The following is an 18,886-nucleotide window of genomic DNA, read 5'->3' as shown; positions in this document are numbered from 1 at the left end:
GCAGAGCGGCTCGCGCGCCTATTGGTTGCTCAGCAGCAACTGCTGCAACCTATCCAGGACCTGCTCGTGACGAAGCACCAATGAGGGCGCGGGCGCCCGCGTCACGTCCCGCCAGAATGGGCGTGGCTACAGGCTATAAAAGCAGGCCCGTGAGGTTGTTCTCTGGTTTTTCAATCTGAAGCGAACCAGAAGTAGCATCTAGAGAGAACCGAGGTTACGTTAGTAACCGAGAGCGTTCTCTTACGAGAGTACTCTCGTGTTGCGTAAGCTAGCTTACGCTACGGGAACCCAATGTAAAATGCCGTGCGTGCTAGAGAAGGTCCACATGCACATTCCCAAGGGCATGTGCCCGGGGACAAACGTAAGTGGTAATATCTGGGCCGATGAGGGTTGGGCCCAGGGAGAGATAACCATTCCAGAGTGTGGGAATGGGTGCTTAATACAATAGAACAGCCAGGTACATCCGTGGGCTGAACTAAGAATGATAACACTGCCTGTCAGCCACCTGAACCCGAAGGACAGGTGAAAAACGATCACAGACAGGAAGACCTGGTCTGTCGATCTGGAGCCTGTGTATAACACAAACCACACACAGTCTGTGTCGATCTGCAGCGAGAGCGAACAGAGCTAGTATGTTAGACTGACAACAGTTTAGTCTGTAGGGCAGGCACCTCCAGGTTATAAAACCTGATAAATGTAGACGGAGAGGCCCAGCCCGCCGACATACAAATATCATGGAGCGAGACTCCGCGAGACCACGCCCACGACGAGGCCATGCCTCTGGTGGAGTGCGCTCTGACGCCCAGAGGGCAATGAAGGTTCTTAGACCTATAAGCCATAGCGATAGCGTCAACTATCCATCTGGACAGGCTCTGTTTCGATGTGGCTAAGCCCTTAGTGCGGCCACCGAACGAAACGAAGAGCTGCTCTGACTGCCTGAAAGCATCAGACCGTTCGACATATATTCTCAGCGCCCTGACGGGGCAGAGAAAATTCACATCGTCCTCACCCTCAGATCTCGGAAGAGCTGACAGTGAAATGATCTGTGATCTGAACGGAGTGGAAAGCACTTTGGGGACATAACCGTGCCTCGGTTTAAGGATGAATTTAGAGTCATTAGGCCCAAACTCCAAGCACGAAGCACTCACAGAGAGCGCGTGAAGGTCACCCACTCGCTTAACTGAAGCGAGAGCCATGAGAAAAGCGGTCTTCAGTGAAAGATACCGCAAATCCACGGACTGAAGGGGTTCAAAGGGTTCGCCCTTCATGGCTTCCAGGACCAAGGAGAGGTCCCAGGCTGGAACCAGAGGGGGCTGAGGAGGATTTAACCTCCTAGCTCCTCTTAGGAACCTAACAATGAGGTCGTCTCTACCCAGTGACCGGCCATGCAAAGGTTTTGTAAACGCCGCAATGGCCGCCACATACACTTTGAGCGTGGAGGGGGACCTGCCCTCGTCCAAAAGCTCTTGCAGAAAGGAGAGAACCTCTGCAACGCTACAGCGCTGTGGGTCTAAGTTTCGGGCCGAGCACCAGCCGGAAAACACTGACCATTTAGAGGCGTAGAGCCTTCTCGTAGAGGGTGCTCTAGCCTGAGTAATTGTGTTCAACACTGCCACTGGGAGGTCAGCGGGTACCCGTTGATGGCCCATGCATGCAGGGCCCATAAGTCGGGGCGCGGGTGCCAGATCGCGCCCCTGGCCTGGGAGAGGAGATCTTTCCTCACCGGAATCGGCCACGGGGTCGTGCTCGTCAGTTGCATCAGCTCTGAGAACCACACTTGATTCCTCCAGAGCGGCGCCACGAGGAGCACAGAGCATTTGCTCTCCCTGATGCGCTTGATTACCTGTGGTAACAGCGCGATCGGGGGAAACGCATAGAGCGGACGGCTGGGCCAGTCGTGGGCCAGCGCATCTCTCTGTTTCGTGAAGAATACTGGGCAGTGCGCGTTCTCCGTCGACGCAAAGAGGTCGACATCCGCTCTGCCGAAGATGTCTCATAGTAACTGGGCTATCTGAGGGTGCAGGGACCATTCCCCGGGGGGAACGTTGTCCCTGGACAGCATGTCTGGGCCCCCATTTTGGGAGCCCAGGACATGTGATGCTCTCAGTGAGCGCAGGTTGTGATGGGCCCACAAGAGGAGGCGTTCCGCCAGCTTGTGAAGGCTCCGTGACCTGAGACCGCCCTGGCGGTTGATGTATGACACCACTGACATGTTGTCCGTGCGGACCAAAACGTTGTGGCCTTTGAGGAGGGGGAGAAAGTATCTCAAGGCATTTTCGACCGCTTTCATCTCCAGACAGTTTATGTGTAGGCGCCTTTCTGAGGCTGCCCACAGACCAAACACTGGTCTGCCCTCGTAGAGGGCGCCCCAACCTGAGTTGGATGCGTCTGTCGAGATTACTTTTCGTCTCGAAGCCATGCCCAGATCCACTCCTGACTGATACCAGTCTGCCGCCTTCCAGGGATTCAGTGCTGTGACACAGTTCTGAGTTACCCTGAGGCGAACGCGGCCAGCGGACCATGCTCGCAGCGGGACCCGCGTCTTCAGCCAGTGCTGCAGCGGGCGCATGAAAAGCAAGCCCAGCTGAAGCACTGCCGAGGCCGAAGCCATAAGACCCAGCATCCTCTGAAAACGTTTGAGAGGAAAAATGCTGCCGGTCCTGAAAGCTGCAGCTGAGCGCTGTGACGTCAGCCACGCTGTCATTGACACAGAGTCTAAGTCTGTTCCCAGAAAAGAGATTCTCTGGCTGGGAGACAGTAAACTCTTGGTCCAGTTGATTTGGAGACCCAAATCCCGTAAATGGTCGAGTAATAGAGCCCTGTGCGCTATTAACTCTGACTCTGACTGGGCTAGAATAAGCCAGTCGTCCAGATAGTTCAGTATTCGCATCCCCCGTTGTCTCAGGGGAGCGAGCGCTGCATCCATGCACTTCGTGAATGTACGGGGTGCTAAGGACAGACCGAACGGCAGGACGGTGTACTGATAGCTCAGCCCCTCGAAGGCGAATCACAAGAAAGGCCTGTGATGGGGCGCTATTTGAATCTGAAAATATGCGTCTTTCAGATCCACAGAGATAAACCAGTCCCTCGGGCGAATTTGCGTGAGAATCTGACTGGTCGTGAGCATTTTGAACGATCTCTGCATAAGGGCTCTGTTCAGCCGTCTGAGATCTAGGATGGGTCTGAGACCGCCATCCTTCTTTGGAACGAGGAAATATCTGCTGTAAAAACCTGCCTCGCTCAGTGTGTGAGGGACGGCTTCTACGGCTCGTTTCTCTAACAGTTTCGCAATCTCGGCGCGAAGTAGGTGTGCTACTTCGCTGTTCACCGTGGTTTCGACCCTGGCTCGAAAGTGAGGGGGTCTGCGAGCGAACTGTAGTGAATAGCCTCGTTCTACCGTGTTCAGTACCCATTCTGACACGCCCGGCAGCTCCCTCCATGCCTTTATGTGAAAAGCTAGAGGGAGAATAACGCGCGGGCTGTTGTCGCTGTGTGTGTGTGGCACATATCTCACAGCGCCTGAGAGAGAGCGCGCGCTCATGGAGGCGCGCGCGCTTCGCACACACATAACACAGCTCGTGTCTGGTAGAGGGTGATTTACACACGGGACACGTTTTGTGTTTATTGACGGGGGCTCTGAATGAGTGCTTATCACAGAGCAGCCCGTGTTTGTGTGTAGGGATGAGCGCTGTACAGCGGGCACCTTTACCACATTCAAAACACACACGGCGTGAGCCGAGTTTATGGATATGGGCCGTGAATGAGTGTGAGTCACTGAGTCGGCCGTGTTTGTATGTAGGCGCGAACACTGTGGAGTGGGCACATGACCTACATTTATAACACCATCGGCATGAGCCGGATAAACAGACAGAATGCTCTTTCTGTGATTTATTTGGGCGGCCGTAAAAACGGCCTTTGGGTACAGGCGAGCGTGTTGTGTAACGGGCTCGTTGGCTGTGAAATACACATCTCCAGTCACCTCTGCTGAGGGAACTGTGAGAGCGAGGCGCACTGATTTTGATGGTGGTCCGGCCGCAGCGGGACTCGACCATCTTCGTCTTCCTAACGCGGTCAGGAAGACTTTGAGGGCTCTGCCTTCAGCACAATCTTGGACCAGGGTCCCCGAGGGGGAGGCGGTCTGTGGCGGCTGGAAGAGCGTGAGCGCTGGGAATCCCTCGGCTGACGGCGCTGTGAGGCTGACGGCGGGGGAGGCTGTGGTGCTGATTTCCGGTTGGGCGGCTGTTTAGAGCGACCCGTAGCGGAACTGGAGCGCTTCGGCAAGAAATGCCGCATAGCCTGGGAGGTTTTCTGAACCTCGGAGTACCATTCCGAAAACCCCTTGACAGCCGGGCCGAAGAGACCGGATGGCGCCACGGGCGCGTCGAGGAAAGTGGCTCTGTCGGACTCCTTCATGTCGGACAGCGTTAACCACAAGTGTCTCTCGGTGACAGTGAGAGACGCCATATTCCTCCCGATGGCCTGAGCAGCGGACTTAGTGGCTTGTAGCGCTAAGTCAGTCGCGCTCCTGAGGTCATTAAAATTCTCAGGGTTCGGGCCCGCCTCGTCCATTTTACGGAGAAGGTCGGCCTGATACACCTGAAGCACGGCCATCGTGTGAAGTGCGGACGCGGCTTGACCGGCGGCGGTGTAGGCGCGACCGATCAAAGCCGAAGTAGTCCTGCAGGCTTTGGAAGGCAGTGAAGGATGAGACTGCCATCCGGCGGAAGGCGGGCAGAGGTGCGTGGCTACCGGTTCCTCGACCGGAGGAATGCAGAGGTAGCCCTTGTCTTTCGCGCCGTCTACTAGAGAGAGCGTCGAAGAGACAGTAGAACGCAGCCTGGCAGAAAATGGCGCCTTCCAGCTCTTAGTGAGCTCCTCGTGGAGCTCCGGAAGAAAGGGGGCAGGCCTCGTGTGAGGCGTCGAGCGGCGGCCTGGCAGAAAGCAACCGTCCAGCCTGCTGGGTGCAGGCTCGTCAGGAAGCGACCAATCGAGGCCGAAGTCCTCCACGGCCTTGGTAAGCAGGCGAAGAAGCTCGGCGTCGAACGTAGACCGCACACCGCTCGATTCCTGAAGAGAAGGGGCGGGGTCCGGAATGGAGCCCGACCAGCCTTCGCAGTCAGAAGCCAGGACAGAGCAGCTGTCCCCTTCTGCGTCATCTCCCCCCGACTCGATATCCACAGCGGGCGGCTGGCCGGCCGTGATAGAGGTGGGGGATGCAGAGAGCGATGCACACGGGGAGAGATCCGGCATGCAAGCGCTCGCGGCAGATGCCTCCGGTGTTCTCTGTGAACGGCGCTTTTTACGGCGCGGCCCAGAAGAGAGAAGCGGAGGGGCGGGATCTACGCTGAAAGATGCTAGGCGAGCCCGCAGGGTCGCCATAGACATCACTTCACATTCCAGGCAGGAAACGCACAGGATGTGGCGGTCCCCGTCGCTGAGATCGGCCCGGCAGGAGCCGCACTTTTTGAAAAGAGGCATTTGCAACAACGCCTCGCTCTTTTAGATGCAAGCGTGTGTAACGTAACACGCGGTAATGAAAAGGATATTCGGCGCCGGATAGCGCAGCAGGAACGGCAGAGGAAGCGGCGAGATGGCCGGCTTGAAGCTCGTCCCGCTGAAGGCTCTTCGACGGCGCAGCTTCTCCGGAGAACAGCGAGGTGAGTGTCCACTTCGCTGAAGAGTTGAAAAATCAGAGAACAACCTCACGGGCCTGCTTTTATAGCCTGTAGCCACGCCCATTTTGGCGGGACGTGACGCGCACGGGCGCCCGCGCCCTCATTGGTGCTTCGTCACGAGCAGGTCCTGGATAGGTTGCAGCAGTTGCTGCTGAGCCACCAATAGGCGCGTGAGCCGCTCTGCCTAGGTCTGCTTATGCAGCAATGCGTTTTAAACTAATGCAAAAATTAAGGATAATTTTTTGGCTTCAGAATTCTCGAGAAAAGGGTTTTTCCCGTAGCGTAAGCTAGCTTACGCAACACGAGAGTACTCTCGTAAGAGAACCGGTAGTTCTAGTGTTAATAGCCTAATGATTTTTGGCATAAAAGAAAAATCGATAATTTTGACCCATACAATGTTGGCTAATGTACATGTGCTACTTGTGACTGGTTTTGTGATCCAGGGTCATATATATATATAAATATTGATGTGGACAAATTTATCTATTCTAATACAGTTTTCTTCAATTGTTTACACACAATTTTGAAAACCAGGTTCTTTTTTTCAAAATATAATCACAATTATCCAAACACCATACTCAATTTGCGTTTTTTCCTAGATTGTTTGCAAAATGACACACCTCAGTCAAAACATACACATTTTTTGTGAAAATGCTATTAGTTTTCATTTAACCAACACAGTCCTCAATGATGAATCCACCCCTGCACAGAAGCTGCTTCGATATGATCACAGGCCTGCTCCATGGCCTGAATGAGGGGCAAACTGTCATAGGGCCACAGGTCGTATACCTTCCACCGCCATGCTGAAAAAAACTCTTCTATTGGGTTCAGGAAGGGGGAGTATGGGGGAAGGTATAAGACTTCAAATTCAGGGTGCTCATGGAACCAATTCTGGACCAGAGCAGCCCGATGGAATGAGACATTGTCCCAAACGACAATGTACCGCATCTGGTCCACTTGGTTTAATGCTGTGACAATCTCGTGCAATCTGTCAAGAAATGAAAGTATTAGATTTGCATTATAGGGTCCCAGATTTGCATGGTGGTGGAGGACCCCATTTTGTGTAATAGCAGCGCAAAGGGTGCCCTGGCACATTGGTGATTGCCCTGTGTCCAATTACATTTCTCCCTCTTCTTGTTTTCGCAAGGTTAAATCCAGCCTCATCCACATATAAATTCATGTTGAATTTCTGCAGCATCCATTTGCAAGACTCTCTGAAATCCGGTCTGCCTTCAACACCATCGTCCCATCACTGCTCCAGACCAAACTGACCCAGCTCTCTGTCCCTAGCTCCATCTGTCAATGGATCACCAGCTTTCTGACAGACAGACAACAGCTAGTCAGAATGGGCAAAATCACGTCCGACAGCCGCACCATCAGCACCGGTGCTCCACAGGGATGTGTTCTCTCACCACTGCTCTTCTCCCTGTACACAAATGACTGCACCTCTAAAGACACCTCTGTCAAGCTCCTGAAGTTTGCGGACGACACTACTGTTATCGGACTCATCCGGAACGGTGACGAGTCTGCGTACAGACAGGAGGTGGAGCAGCTGGCTCTTTGGTGCAGTTATAACAACCTGGAGCTGAACACGCTCAAAACAGTGGAGATGATCGTGGACTTCAGGAGAAACCCCCCTGCACTCCCTTCACTCACCATCATGGACAGCACTGTGACTGCAGTAGAGTCATTCAGGTTCCTGGGCACCACCATCTCTCAGGATCTGAAGTGGGACACTCACATAGACTCTATTGTGAAGAAAGCCCAACAGAGACTGTACTTCCTGCGTCAGCTGAGGAAATTCAACCTGCCACAGGAGCTGCTCGTACAGTTCTACTCAGCTGTCATCCAGTCCATCCTCTGCACTTCCATCACCGTCTGGTTCGGCTCTGCTACCAAAACCGACCTCCGTAGACTACAGCGGATAGTTCGGACTGCTGAGCGAATCACTGGCACTACCCTTCCCACACTCAAAGTACTGCACTCATCCAGAGTGAGTAAAAGGGCTCGCAAAATCACTCTGGACCCGTCACACCCAGCACACTTTCTGTTTGAACTGTTACCGTCTGGTCGACGCTACAGAGCACCGAGCACAAAAACAACCAGACACAGGAAAAGTTTCTTTCCCCAGGCCATCTACCTCATGAACACTTAAATGTTCCGCTACTGTGGAACAAACATGTGCAATACTTCCCTCAGACATTTCATTATAGCACCTTATAACTTTATATATATTTATAATTTATAATCTTTTTATTTTTATTTTTATTTTAATTTTTTCTATTTTTTATTTATACCTATGTTACTTGTCTTGTCACTTTATATTGTATGTGTACTGGAAGCTACTGTCACCAAGACAAATTCCTCGTATGCGCAAGCATACTTGGCAATAAAGCTCTTTCTGATTCTGATTTTGATTCTGAAACACAGTAAGACAATAGGATGCTATTCACTATCTATTGCACAGTATTTTTTTTGTGCCAGAACATTATGAACAATACCACACCATAGTAAGATGAACAATACATACCTCCACATACTCATTGCGCAGATGTTTCACTCTCTCTGAATTTCTGTCAAATGGTACCCGATACAGTTGCTTCATGTATATTTGATTTTTCTTGAGGATTCGACCTAATGTTGACAGAGACTCGTTGGATGTTATTGAAAATATGGTCATCATTGATGATATTGGCTTGGATTTCTCGCAGCCTGATACAATTATTGGTCAAAACCATGTTCACAATGGCGGCCTCTTGTGCACGAGTGAACATAGGGCCCCTTCCACCTTGGTGTCCTCGACCCTCAATCCTATGTAAAAAAAAAAAAATATATATATATATATATATATAAAAAATAAAATACACATGCAGCCTACTGTCAAATGTTACAGTAAACAATATTGATGATAAGTACAGCAAGCTTCAGTTTCAATGTACTGTGTGGTTAGCTTACTTGTTTTCTCGATGAAATGTCTGAATTACTGACGCAACAGTATTTCTGCTGAGATTTGGTTGAAGTCTTTGTCCAGCTTCCATCAGTGTCAGTCCATGGTTGATAACATGGTCAATAAGTGTTGCACGGATTTCTTGAGTCAAATTTGGTCCTCGTCTTCTTTGTTCAGGTTCTATCAACTCTTCAAGTCCTTCTCTACCTCTTCCTCTACCTAGGCCTCTTCCTCTACCTCCTTCTCCTCTTCCTCTACCTAGGCCTCTTCCTCTTCCTAGGCCTCTTCCTCTATCTCCTTCTCCTCTTCCTCTACCTGGGCTTCCTTCTCCTCTTCCTCTACCTCCTTCTCCTCTTCCTCTACCTAGGCCTCTTCCTCTATCTCCTTCTTCTCCTCTTCCTCTACCTGGGCCTCCTCCTCTACCTCCTTCTCCTCTTCCTCTACCTCCTTCTCCTCTTCCTCTACCTCCTTCATCTCCTCTTTGAGCTCCCCCTCTCATTCTCACTCTTCTTCTTCTTCTTCTTCTTCTAGCTCCTTCCATTTTTGTTGAAGACAGATGAACTCACCTGCTGCTTTTTATAGCACACCTGTGTGCTGCGTTTTCAAATTATCACATGTGTGCTTCCACACCTGGTGGATGTGATTATCCAATTCGTTCATTAGCAATCCGGGGCTTTGTAATGAAAAGGAAGTAACCTCACAATCCTTATCTGTGTCTAAGGTGTGAAAATGTGTGTAGAGTTTTACAAATCACTGTATGTAATGTTAAATAAAAGGGTGAAGCAGACATTGTGTATAATGTTGTGCAAATCTGTGGAGGTGTTTTACTCATTGGAGTAGAATTTTGCAAATTGTGTGGAAATTTTTATTTTAGTGTGTAAACAATCGTAAAAAACTGTAATACTGAAATATTACATTAAAATAAGAATTGTCAATTTTGATCTCATGTTGACTTTAATATATGAAATAAGATAAGTTCAGTATTGTTTTATTATTATTATTATTATTAAGCAGTAAACTGGATTATGCACAAAATTACCATACATGATGAACTCCAGTTCGCTCTATAATTTAAATCCCAATTTACATCAGTGTTGGCAGGAACAATTGGCTCATTGCACCTATTTCTGTGCTTAATGGCCCCAGTTTGTGTAAATGGCGTGTTTGAGGAACTGTGACTATAGCCGGCAGCCAGCCGCTAGTGTTTGGACAAGATCATGGACAATCCAGTGGCTTTTGGCCAGAACTTTGAATCAGTGGTATGGTTCTGCTTCTAGTTGTTCAGATGAGGCTGCCGAGAGCTCTGAATACAGACTCCTGATAAACACAGGGCCATAACCATTTTCATTCCAACCTAAAGGTTTTCCTATTGCGCTCCCCACTCCCTCCCTCCAGTCCCTTCCATCCATAGTTTAATTGTTAGTGTAACTGATTGCTTTATTGCTTCAGTAGCCAAATTAAAATTTTCCTATAAAATGGCATCTGTCTCTCTTCCAAAACTCTTTGTCATGTGGAAATCTGCATTCAGCCTTGAATAGGATTGAGTTGTTTCATTTTGCAATAAACTAAGCATGATATTCCCAGTACTGTTAACTATTATCAAATCAAAACAGCTTTCTATGGCATAGAGATATGGGGCAGGAGATGACAAAGTTGTTCTTTCTGTTTGGAAAACACACACTGGATGAGAATGAGTTAAGTTTTGGGCTAGAGGACAAGTCTGAGCGAACGGATGGATTTGTGTGTTAATGCATGGCTGCGCTGGGAGAGTAATGAGGTGTAGCATATCAGACTAAGTGGCTAATGGGCTGTGAAGTCATTAGTGCAGTGCCGCCCACTCTCTTTCTATTTGCTTCGCTCTCTTTTATTGCCTGTCTTACTATCCCACATATTTGCTAATTTTGTGTATGTGTGTATCTGTTCTCATATGTGACCTGATCCAGCAAAATGAGTCACAGTGACCCAAACTTCAAAATTGAGATTTTGGTATTACAGTTTTTCTCGATTGTTTACACACATTTTCTGAAAGCATGCCTCATATTCTCAAAACTCTACACACAAATCCAAAAACACACACACAATGGGCAAAACCCCTCAATTCTCCTGCAAAATGAAACTTTACATTCAAAACAATGTTATTTCTTCTCAAAATGGTATTTTGTTTTCAAATGACACACACAAACCATCATATGAATAGACATTTATAAGAACCATTTGAACACTGATGTGCTCAATGTAAAACACTATGATGAATGGAAAACACTTCTTCTCCATTCATCATAATGATTTAGGCCTTTTTTTGTTCAGTGTTACACTTACTACAGATAGTACATACTTACAGTAAGTGTGTTGTAAAATATCTGAGAATATTGTTTTTATACTCAGAACACACAAATACACGGGAACGAATATATTTTATTTTTCCCACAAAAACAATGTACACAGTGTACATCCCAACCAACACAAAGTAGGACATACAGTGGTCTACATACAAAACAACAGAAGAATTTACTGTATACAGTTACAGTAATAAAAATAAAATAAAAACACTATGCTGCATCCTCTCTTCTGTTGCGGTCTGGCCACAGCACCTCATCCACATCACAAGCAATGTTTTCCCTGGCCAAGCAGCGGGGGAAATATCGCCTAGCATGGCGATTCCAGCCATGAAAAGCATCAGCTGCTATATCTCCACATGTGTCCTCCATAGCTTGGAGAAGAGGTATACGCGTTTGTGGATTTCGGTCATAAACTTTCCATCTCCAGGCAGAAAAAAATTCCTCAATAGGATTGAGGAATGGAGAATATGGAGGGAGATAAACAACTAAAAAGCGTGGGTGGGCAGTGAACCAGTTACGAACCAGAGCAGCCCTGTGGAAACTTACGTTGTCCCAAATGACAACGTACCTGAGCTGCTCTGGGCCATCTACCTGATCTGGTGGAATGAGTGTGTTGTGTAGGGTGTCCAGGAATGTGATCAGATGGGCGGTGTTGTAGGGGCCAAGGGTAGCATGGTGATGGATGACGCCGTGATGGGTAATCGCTGCACACATTGTGATGTTCCCTCCGCGCTGGCCAGGGACTTCAACAATGGCACGCTGGCCGATTATATTCCTTCCCCTCTTTCGTCTTTTTGTGAGGTTGAACCCAACCTCATCAATGAAGATGAACTGGTGCTCCACTGCAGCCACCTCTAGCTCAAGGACTCTCTGAAACACACATGACAATATCAGAAATAGACATGGAGTGGTCACTATTGTGAACCACAATCATTATGATTACAATATTGAAATATGTATAATTTACTGTATACAGTGTTGGGAGTATGCATCAATTGTGGGACTCACTTGCACATAGTTATGTCGCAATTCTTTGACTCTTTCTGAATTGCGTTCAAATGGCACCCTGTAGACCTGCTTCATCCTGAGATGATTTCTGCGCAAGACACGGTCCAGTGTTGATAAGCTTACCCTATCAATATTTTGAAATATGTCATTGTTTTCTATTATCTTTCTTTGTATTTGCCGTAATGTTATGGCGTTGTTTTCTAGGACCATGTTAATGATTTGAGTTTCCTGTTCAGGAGACAGAACACGTTCCCGACCGCCTTGTGTTGGTAATCTTTCAGTTCTGCCAAACAAATAGTAAAATACTGTAAATACAAAGTAGGTATACATTTCCTATATACATGAAGCATACTTTACAGTATTTTTACAGTCCTACAGAACAGTCCACAGGCAATACTGTACTACTGTACTCATTGAGTACTGTATTGATATGTAGTACTGCAATTTTCTAGTGAGAGTAGATTTCTTACCTATTCTCATTTCGGAAAGTCCGGATGATGGATGCCACAGTGTACCTGCTCAAATTTGGCTGTACTCTTTGCCCAGCCTCCCTCATTGTTAGACCATGGTTGACCACATGATCAACCAAAGTGGCTCGGATCTCATCAGAGATTACGGTCCTTGGCCGTCCTCGTCCTCGTCCTCGTCCTCGTCGTCCTCCTCCTCCTCCTCCTCCTCCTCCTCCTCCTCCTCCTCCTCGTCCTCCTCGTCCTCCTCCTCCTCCTCCTCCTCCTCCTCGTCCTCCTCGTCCTCCTCCTCCTCCTCCTCCTCCTCGTCCTCGTCCTCGTCCTCCTCCTCCTCCTCCTCCTCCTCCTCCTCCTCCTCCTCGTCCTCCTCCTCCTCCTCCTCCTCCTCCTCCTCCTCCTCCTCCTCCTCCTCCTCCTCCTCCTCCTCCTCTCACTCCTCTGGCTCTGCCTCTGTTTCCAATGTTGGCCTCCATTGCTCCATTGAAGAGCTCACCTGTTGCCCTTTTATGCTAAAGCTCTGATTGCTAATTGTAAAACTGTGTGACAGGTGTTTGCCCATGTGAAGAGTCAGTGTGCATATTTGAATGGCAGTGTGTTCCTTGTGAAAACAAGAAATTTTCCGCATGAAAATTGTGCCTAAAGCAGAGAATTGTGTGTAGTGTTTTGAAAAAAGTGTGTTTTAGAACTGCAGTTTGAGTGTAAAGCAGGAATTGTGCTTGTAGTTTAGCAGAATTGGCTCAGGGGGTTGGTGAATGAGTTACATGTTGTGGTCATTGTGTCTCATGAATGGTTGTAAAGATATACACATTTGAATTATGGTCGTCTGCCCTCTTTTTCCAATTGAAAACCTGAGAAAATCGCTTTTAAAGTTTTTTGCCCGTTTTTTGTTGATATCTTTCCAAATCCATTGCATTTAAAGGGATGAACTATTTATTGTACAGCTTAAATTGACCAAAGACATTAATATATGCTATTATGCCAGGCTGAAGCTCAAATTATTTTAAAATTTTTATTTGAATAAATAATTTAAAAGGCACTTTTACAAACATTTACTAAAATCAGAAAGATTGAACAGAGGTGCTACAGTTTTGCTTGAGAGAGGGGGTGTGTGTGTGTGTGTGTGTGTGTGTGTGTGTGTGTGTGTGTGTGTGTGTGTGTGTGTGTGTGTGTGTGTGTGTGTGTGTGTGTGTGTGTGTGTGTGAGAGAGAGAGAGAGAGAGAGAGAGAGAGAGAGAGAGAGAGAGAGAGAGAGAGAGAGAGAGAGAGAGAGAGAGAGAGACAAGGAAACAGAGAACAAATAATGTTAGCCTATGCAATCATATCTTTGTGTAGGCTAGAATCTAGATGACAATAACAGTGTAACATATTCATAACGGAGATACCAACAGTTAAATATTGGGTTTAAATAAATCAAACACATTGTAATGGATTCTCCTTGCAGATAAATACACTCACAGAATAATTGCACTCATTCACATCCATACACGATAAATACCACAGGGCTGTCGCTGTCATCAGAGGATGACACGTCTCCAGATCCAAAACAATCACTGACTAGCCTTCCACTCTTGATGACCAGCAGCAGAGCTTAGGTTAGAAGCCTCCAGTTCAACGTTTTTGGCGACTTTTTGCCGACTTTGCTCTCTTTTGACAGCGATATTTCTCAAATTAATAATATTTAATCTTTCTGAGGAGATCTGCTAGCTTGTTTACACATAGCGCTACGAGTCTGAGGAGGATGGCTGGACCAATCGCGTGCCGGTCAGTCGAAACGGGGCTTCCCATTGACAAATGATCAGCGTTTGTGTACATTTCTAAGCTTTATGATTGGTTCTATACAACGTGTAACACCATATTTGGAAAGCAGAGACGTTTGAGGGGATTCCCGGGAAATGCTCAGAGGTGAGGAGAGGAGTTGAGAAAAGCAATATTCATTTCCAGCGAATTTAGTAAAGCTTTGTAAACTTTAATAGTCATTTAAATACCTTTTCTCAATTATCTGGACTACGAAACTTTAGGAGATTATTTTTGAATGTCTGTTCTTTGAAATTTAGCAATAATAATAATAAATAAAAAAATCTATTATTTCATTGTTTTTCCACATAAACGGCCCATATCTTAAAATGGAACGTTGCGACTTCCGACTCATTTCGCCAGATCGGGTCACATATGATGTGAAGGCTAATCTTCTTTAAAATCTTTATTTATCCCCTTGAGGTTAGCAGAGGAGTCTTTCCCAATACACATTTAAAGCACGTACGGAGATGCAGTTGTAATAACAAAAAAACTGTGGATTATTATTAAAATCTCCGGATTACTTTCCAAACAAAAATACAAAATGAAACTTCCAAGAATGCGAAATGCCAGTGTGAAATGAGATATCATTGCATGCGATTGAAGAAACTGTTGCTCGCCACACTCTCCTGTCTCTGCCAAACAATACTAATTGACTATTAAGACCTGCACTTTCGTGACATAGTGATGCATCAAGGAGGAGGAGCAAGTAAATTCACATTAAACATAACATTTCCTTATATATTTAAATCATATAAGTAATCAGAATAAATAAATCAAACTTAATATCTTCAGCTTCATATTTATGCTAGTGCACAATAATTTTAATATGGCTCCTACGTATGATATACTAACACAGTCACTGTAAAATGCATTTATATCACAGGGTGAATCACATGAAACCTGTTTAAATCCAGGTTAAATGCTTCTGTTTATTTTGGTGTGAAATGTTACACTATGATACATGTGTGCTTTTATACATAAATAATGGTCTTAAGCCCCAAGATCTCCCAGTACCTCATGATGTCTCTGATGTTGCTCATGGGCTAAAAGTAGCTCCTGATAAAAGAGTGGTCTGTAAAGCTAAACTTGACTGGCTTTTGTTATGTCCCAAGAGAGGAGGATAATGATGCTAACAATGCACGCAAAACGCCTCGGTTACGACTGTAACATCGGTTCCCTGAAGAGGGAATGAGACGTTGCCTCGAGATGATGCTGTAGGAATGCTCTGTGTGATTGCGTCTTGAAGCACGTATGAAATCAGTCCAATTGCGCATAGGCGGGTGACGTCATGGCAGGAAGCTATAAAGCGCACCCAGACCAAACATTGTCAACTTCTGATAGGTCGAAGCAAGTCGATCACAGGCACGCCGGAAGTATGGCAGGGTGACGCAACGTCTCGTTCCCTCTTCAGGGAACCGAGGTTACAGTCGTAACTGAGGCGTTCCCTTTCAAGGGAACTCGCGTTGCGTCGAGATGACGCTGTGGGAACGTCTCTACCAACACCACCATAGTGACCAGTGCCTGTCTTGTGTGAAATCAGGCAAGCACAACAAAGACAGAATCACCCGGGACCCAGGAGTGAAGCCCAAAACTAGGTTGTAAACCTGACGAGTGTGTGCGGAAAGAAACAGTCCACCGCATCACACACCTCTTATAGGGATACCCCTAATACAAGGCTACCAAGCCGCCATACTCCTCCTGCTCCAACGCACCACAGAGGAAACCGGTTTGTTTCCTGTGCAGGGAGCTCTAGATTTATCGTGGCCTCGGCAACCTCAGTTGAAAGACCTGAGTTGGCCCCCTCAGATGCCAAACCTACACTTCCATAACTCTGTTCTCCAGAACTCCCGGAAGTAGAACAACCAGGGAAACGGTGTACAGACGCAGTGGCACAGAGGCGCCAGAGCAGCATCTATGCATTTCGTGAAAGTGCTGGGTGATAGTGCTAGGCTGAATGGAAAAACTCGATATTGGTATGCTTTGCCCCTGAAAGCAAACCTCACTTCCTGTGATATGGAAGGATGGATATATAGAAGCATGTGTCCTTGAGATCTATCGTGACAAACCAGTCCTCGGATCTGATCTGTGGCATGATTTGTCTCAAGGTTAACATTTAGAATTTTAGCTGCACGACTGACTCGTTCAGCACTTGCAGATCCAAAATGGGACGCAACCCCCCATCCTTCTTTGGAACTATGAAATACCGACTGTAGAACCAGGTTTCCCTGTTGGAGGGGGGTACATGTTCTATGGCCCCTTTCTCCAGCAGGGTTTTCACTTCTTGTTGCATTACCAGAACCTGCTCGGGGCCCACCACGGTGGATAGGACCCCCATAAACCTGGGCGGGCGAGACCCGAACTGTATTTGATAACCCTTTTCTATGGTCTGCAGGACCCAACGAGAAACATTTGGCAGCAGCTTCCACGCTGACAAAAATTATACTTGAGGTACCAGCCTCTCGACACTGAACTACACAGATGAGTGCTGTTGTTTACTACAGAACAGCTTGCATCTGTGCCGTATAAGCAATGCATTCAACTGCAAATTAACATTTATATGCTAATATATCATAAAAATAATATGTTACAGATGAAATATGAATGTTTAGACATATTTCGTTGATTTGTTTTGAATAGATTATAAAGTTTTACTGTAAAAAAAGACTACTGTCACATCAAATAAGCTTTTGTTCATCAATTTCTGCTCATATGTTAAATATATAGTATGTGATGTTTTGTCAAAAATAAAGTAGGTATATTTGAATTATCAACTAAGATGTTATTATAGTGTTTGTTCCAATATTCAAACTAATGAATCCTTAACTTTGAAATACGTATGATAAAATGTATACTTTTTACAAAGAAAGATTACATTTGAAATAGTTAAAATTGTAATTGTTGTTGATTTACATGTAAAAACTTTTGAATAAAATAGCAAAAAATATATTTACAAGGTAGATATAAGTAACATCTTAATAGGTCAATAAGCCTTCTCATTAAATTATGTATTATTCTTTTTTATTAGTGACACATTTGGGGAGAGGATATATTCCAAAACTTTCTGAAAATACAGTATGATAATTAACTGCATAGTTACTAGAAATGTTTACCATGGATATTGTACAATTTGCATGCATACAAAATAAGTCCTCATATTCTTTCTTGTGGTACTCAGTGACACACCTGAATGAAAGGCTCATTATGCAGGTCATTGTCTTCTCATGTGTGAATCAGCATTATTCATGATCACCTTTCCAAACAAAACATGTCTTACAAAGTTTAAATCAATGTATTGTTTTATGTGAATGATAACATAAGGGGGTTTAAGGGTGGGGTCTAAGGTGTTTTTGGGGTCCTTGAGATGTTTTGACATGCCCTGACATTTGTGCTTTTTTTCAGTTGCTTATAAACATTTTAATGGCAAAGGTGTCATTACGCTCTATTTAGCACAAACAGGGCTACCATAATATGTGAGTAACATGCATGTACATGTTTGTATTTTTGAGAGAATAATGTTTATGCATGGTTATTGAAAAAACTAAAAACTAAAGTTTCTGAAATAAGGCCACAAAACACATACTAAATATGTGTCAATAAGACTTTTGACTAATGGATGTCGTTGCCTAGAGTTTTTTCTTCAAAATGATGTGAAAATCATCCTACCTAATCATTCACATAACACAATTCATTGATTTAAATCTTGTAAAACACTTTTTATTTGTAAAGGCAATATGCGCAATAAGCATCGATTCAACACCATCATGCATATTTAGTGATTCACACCTGAGGAGACAATGGGGCCCGCATACTTAATGAGCCATTCATTCAGGTGTGTCACCTATAGCCACAAGAAAGAATGCAAGAGCAATATATATATATATATATATATATATATATATATATATATATACAGTATATATATATATATATATATATATATATATATATATTCTACCAAATTGGTTCACAGTTGGAAGCATGTCAATTATTTTTATTTTTTTTCACAAATTGTGCTTGCAAATTGTATAATATCCAATGAAAACATGTCTAGTAATTGTGCAGTTAATTCTCATACTGTATTTTCAGTTTTGGAATATGTATCCTCTCCCCAAATTTGTCAATAATAAAACACAAGAAAAATTATTTAAAGAAAAGGCTTATATTTACCTTTTAAAATTTGTTTACATCTACCTTGTAAATATATATATTTTGATTAAAAAGGTTACAATTACAACAACAATTGAAGTGTAATCTTTCTTTGTAAAAACTAAAGTATACATTTTATCATACATATTCATTACTTCGAATATAGCCTACATTGACAAAACATACTATATTTAACATATTAGCAAAAATTGGCAAACAAAAGCTTATTTGAGGTGGCAGATATTTTACAGTAAAAATGTGTAATCTATCCAAAACTAATCAACGAAATGTTGTCTTTCATATGTCTGTAACATCGGTCTTTCGTTTTTATTATAAGGAATATAAATGTTAATTTGCAGTTTAATACGTTGCTTATACAAATACATTTTATTTCAACATATTTCAGTCGATTTTTACTCAGTATAGCAAAATAGTTTGCTAAAAGCAGATCATTCATTCACACACAGAAACGCAATTCAAATTTAAACCGTCTTTTTGCGAGTTGTGG

The 18,886-nt window shown here is 45.1% G+C and overlaps 1 protein-coding gene and 1 long non-coding RNA gene across 2 annotated transcripts; both read right to left on the bottom strand.

Annotated features, from left to right (window-relative positions):
* Positions 1–3,888: 3,888 nt before the first annotated feature.
* LOC309507707 (uncharacterized protein) lies at positions 3,889–5,782 on the bottom strand. The gene is made up of 2 exons (XM_082182042.1): positions 5,526–5,782; positions 3,889–5,257 (listed from the first exon to the last, which is right to left on the bottom strand). The coding sequence occupies exon 2, from the start codon at positions 5,248–5,250 to the stop codon at positions 4,072–4,074; it is 1,179 nt and encodes a 392-aa protein (XP_082038168.1). The 5' UTR covers positions 5,251–5,257; positions 5,526–5,782; the 3' UTR covers positions 3,889–4,071.
* Positions 5,783–11,310: 5,528 nt separating this feature from the next.
* On the bottom strand, positions 11,311–12,597 carry LOC309508626. Its single transcript, XR_014209618.1, has 3 exons — positions 12,440–12,597; positions 11,970–12,252; positions 11,311–11,831 (listed from the first exon to the last, which is right to left on the bottom strand). It is a non-coding gene; the product is annotated as an uncharacterized lncRNA (long non-coding RNA).
* Between the last annotated feature and the right edge of the window lie 6,289 nt (positions 12,598–18,886).

This window comes from Leuciscus leuciscus (assembly GCF_965113295.1).
Source record: "Leuciscus leuciscus genome assembly, chromosome: 10".
NCBI lineage: Eukaryota > Metazoa > Chordata > Actinopteri > Cypriniformes > Leuciscidae > Leuciscus > Leuciscus leuciscus.
Note: the sequence above shows the minus strand (reverse complement) of the source record. Positions and strands in the feature narration are given on the sequence as shown.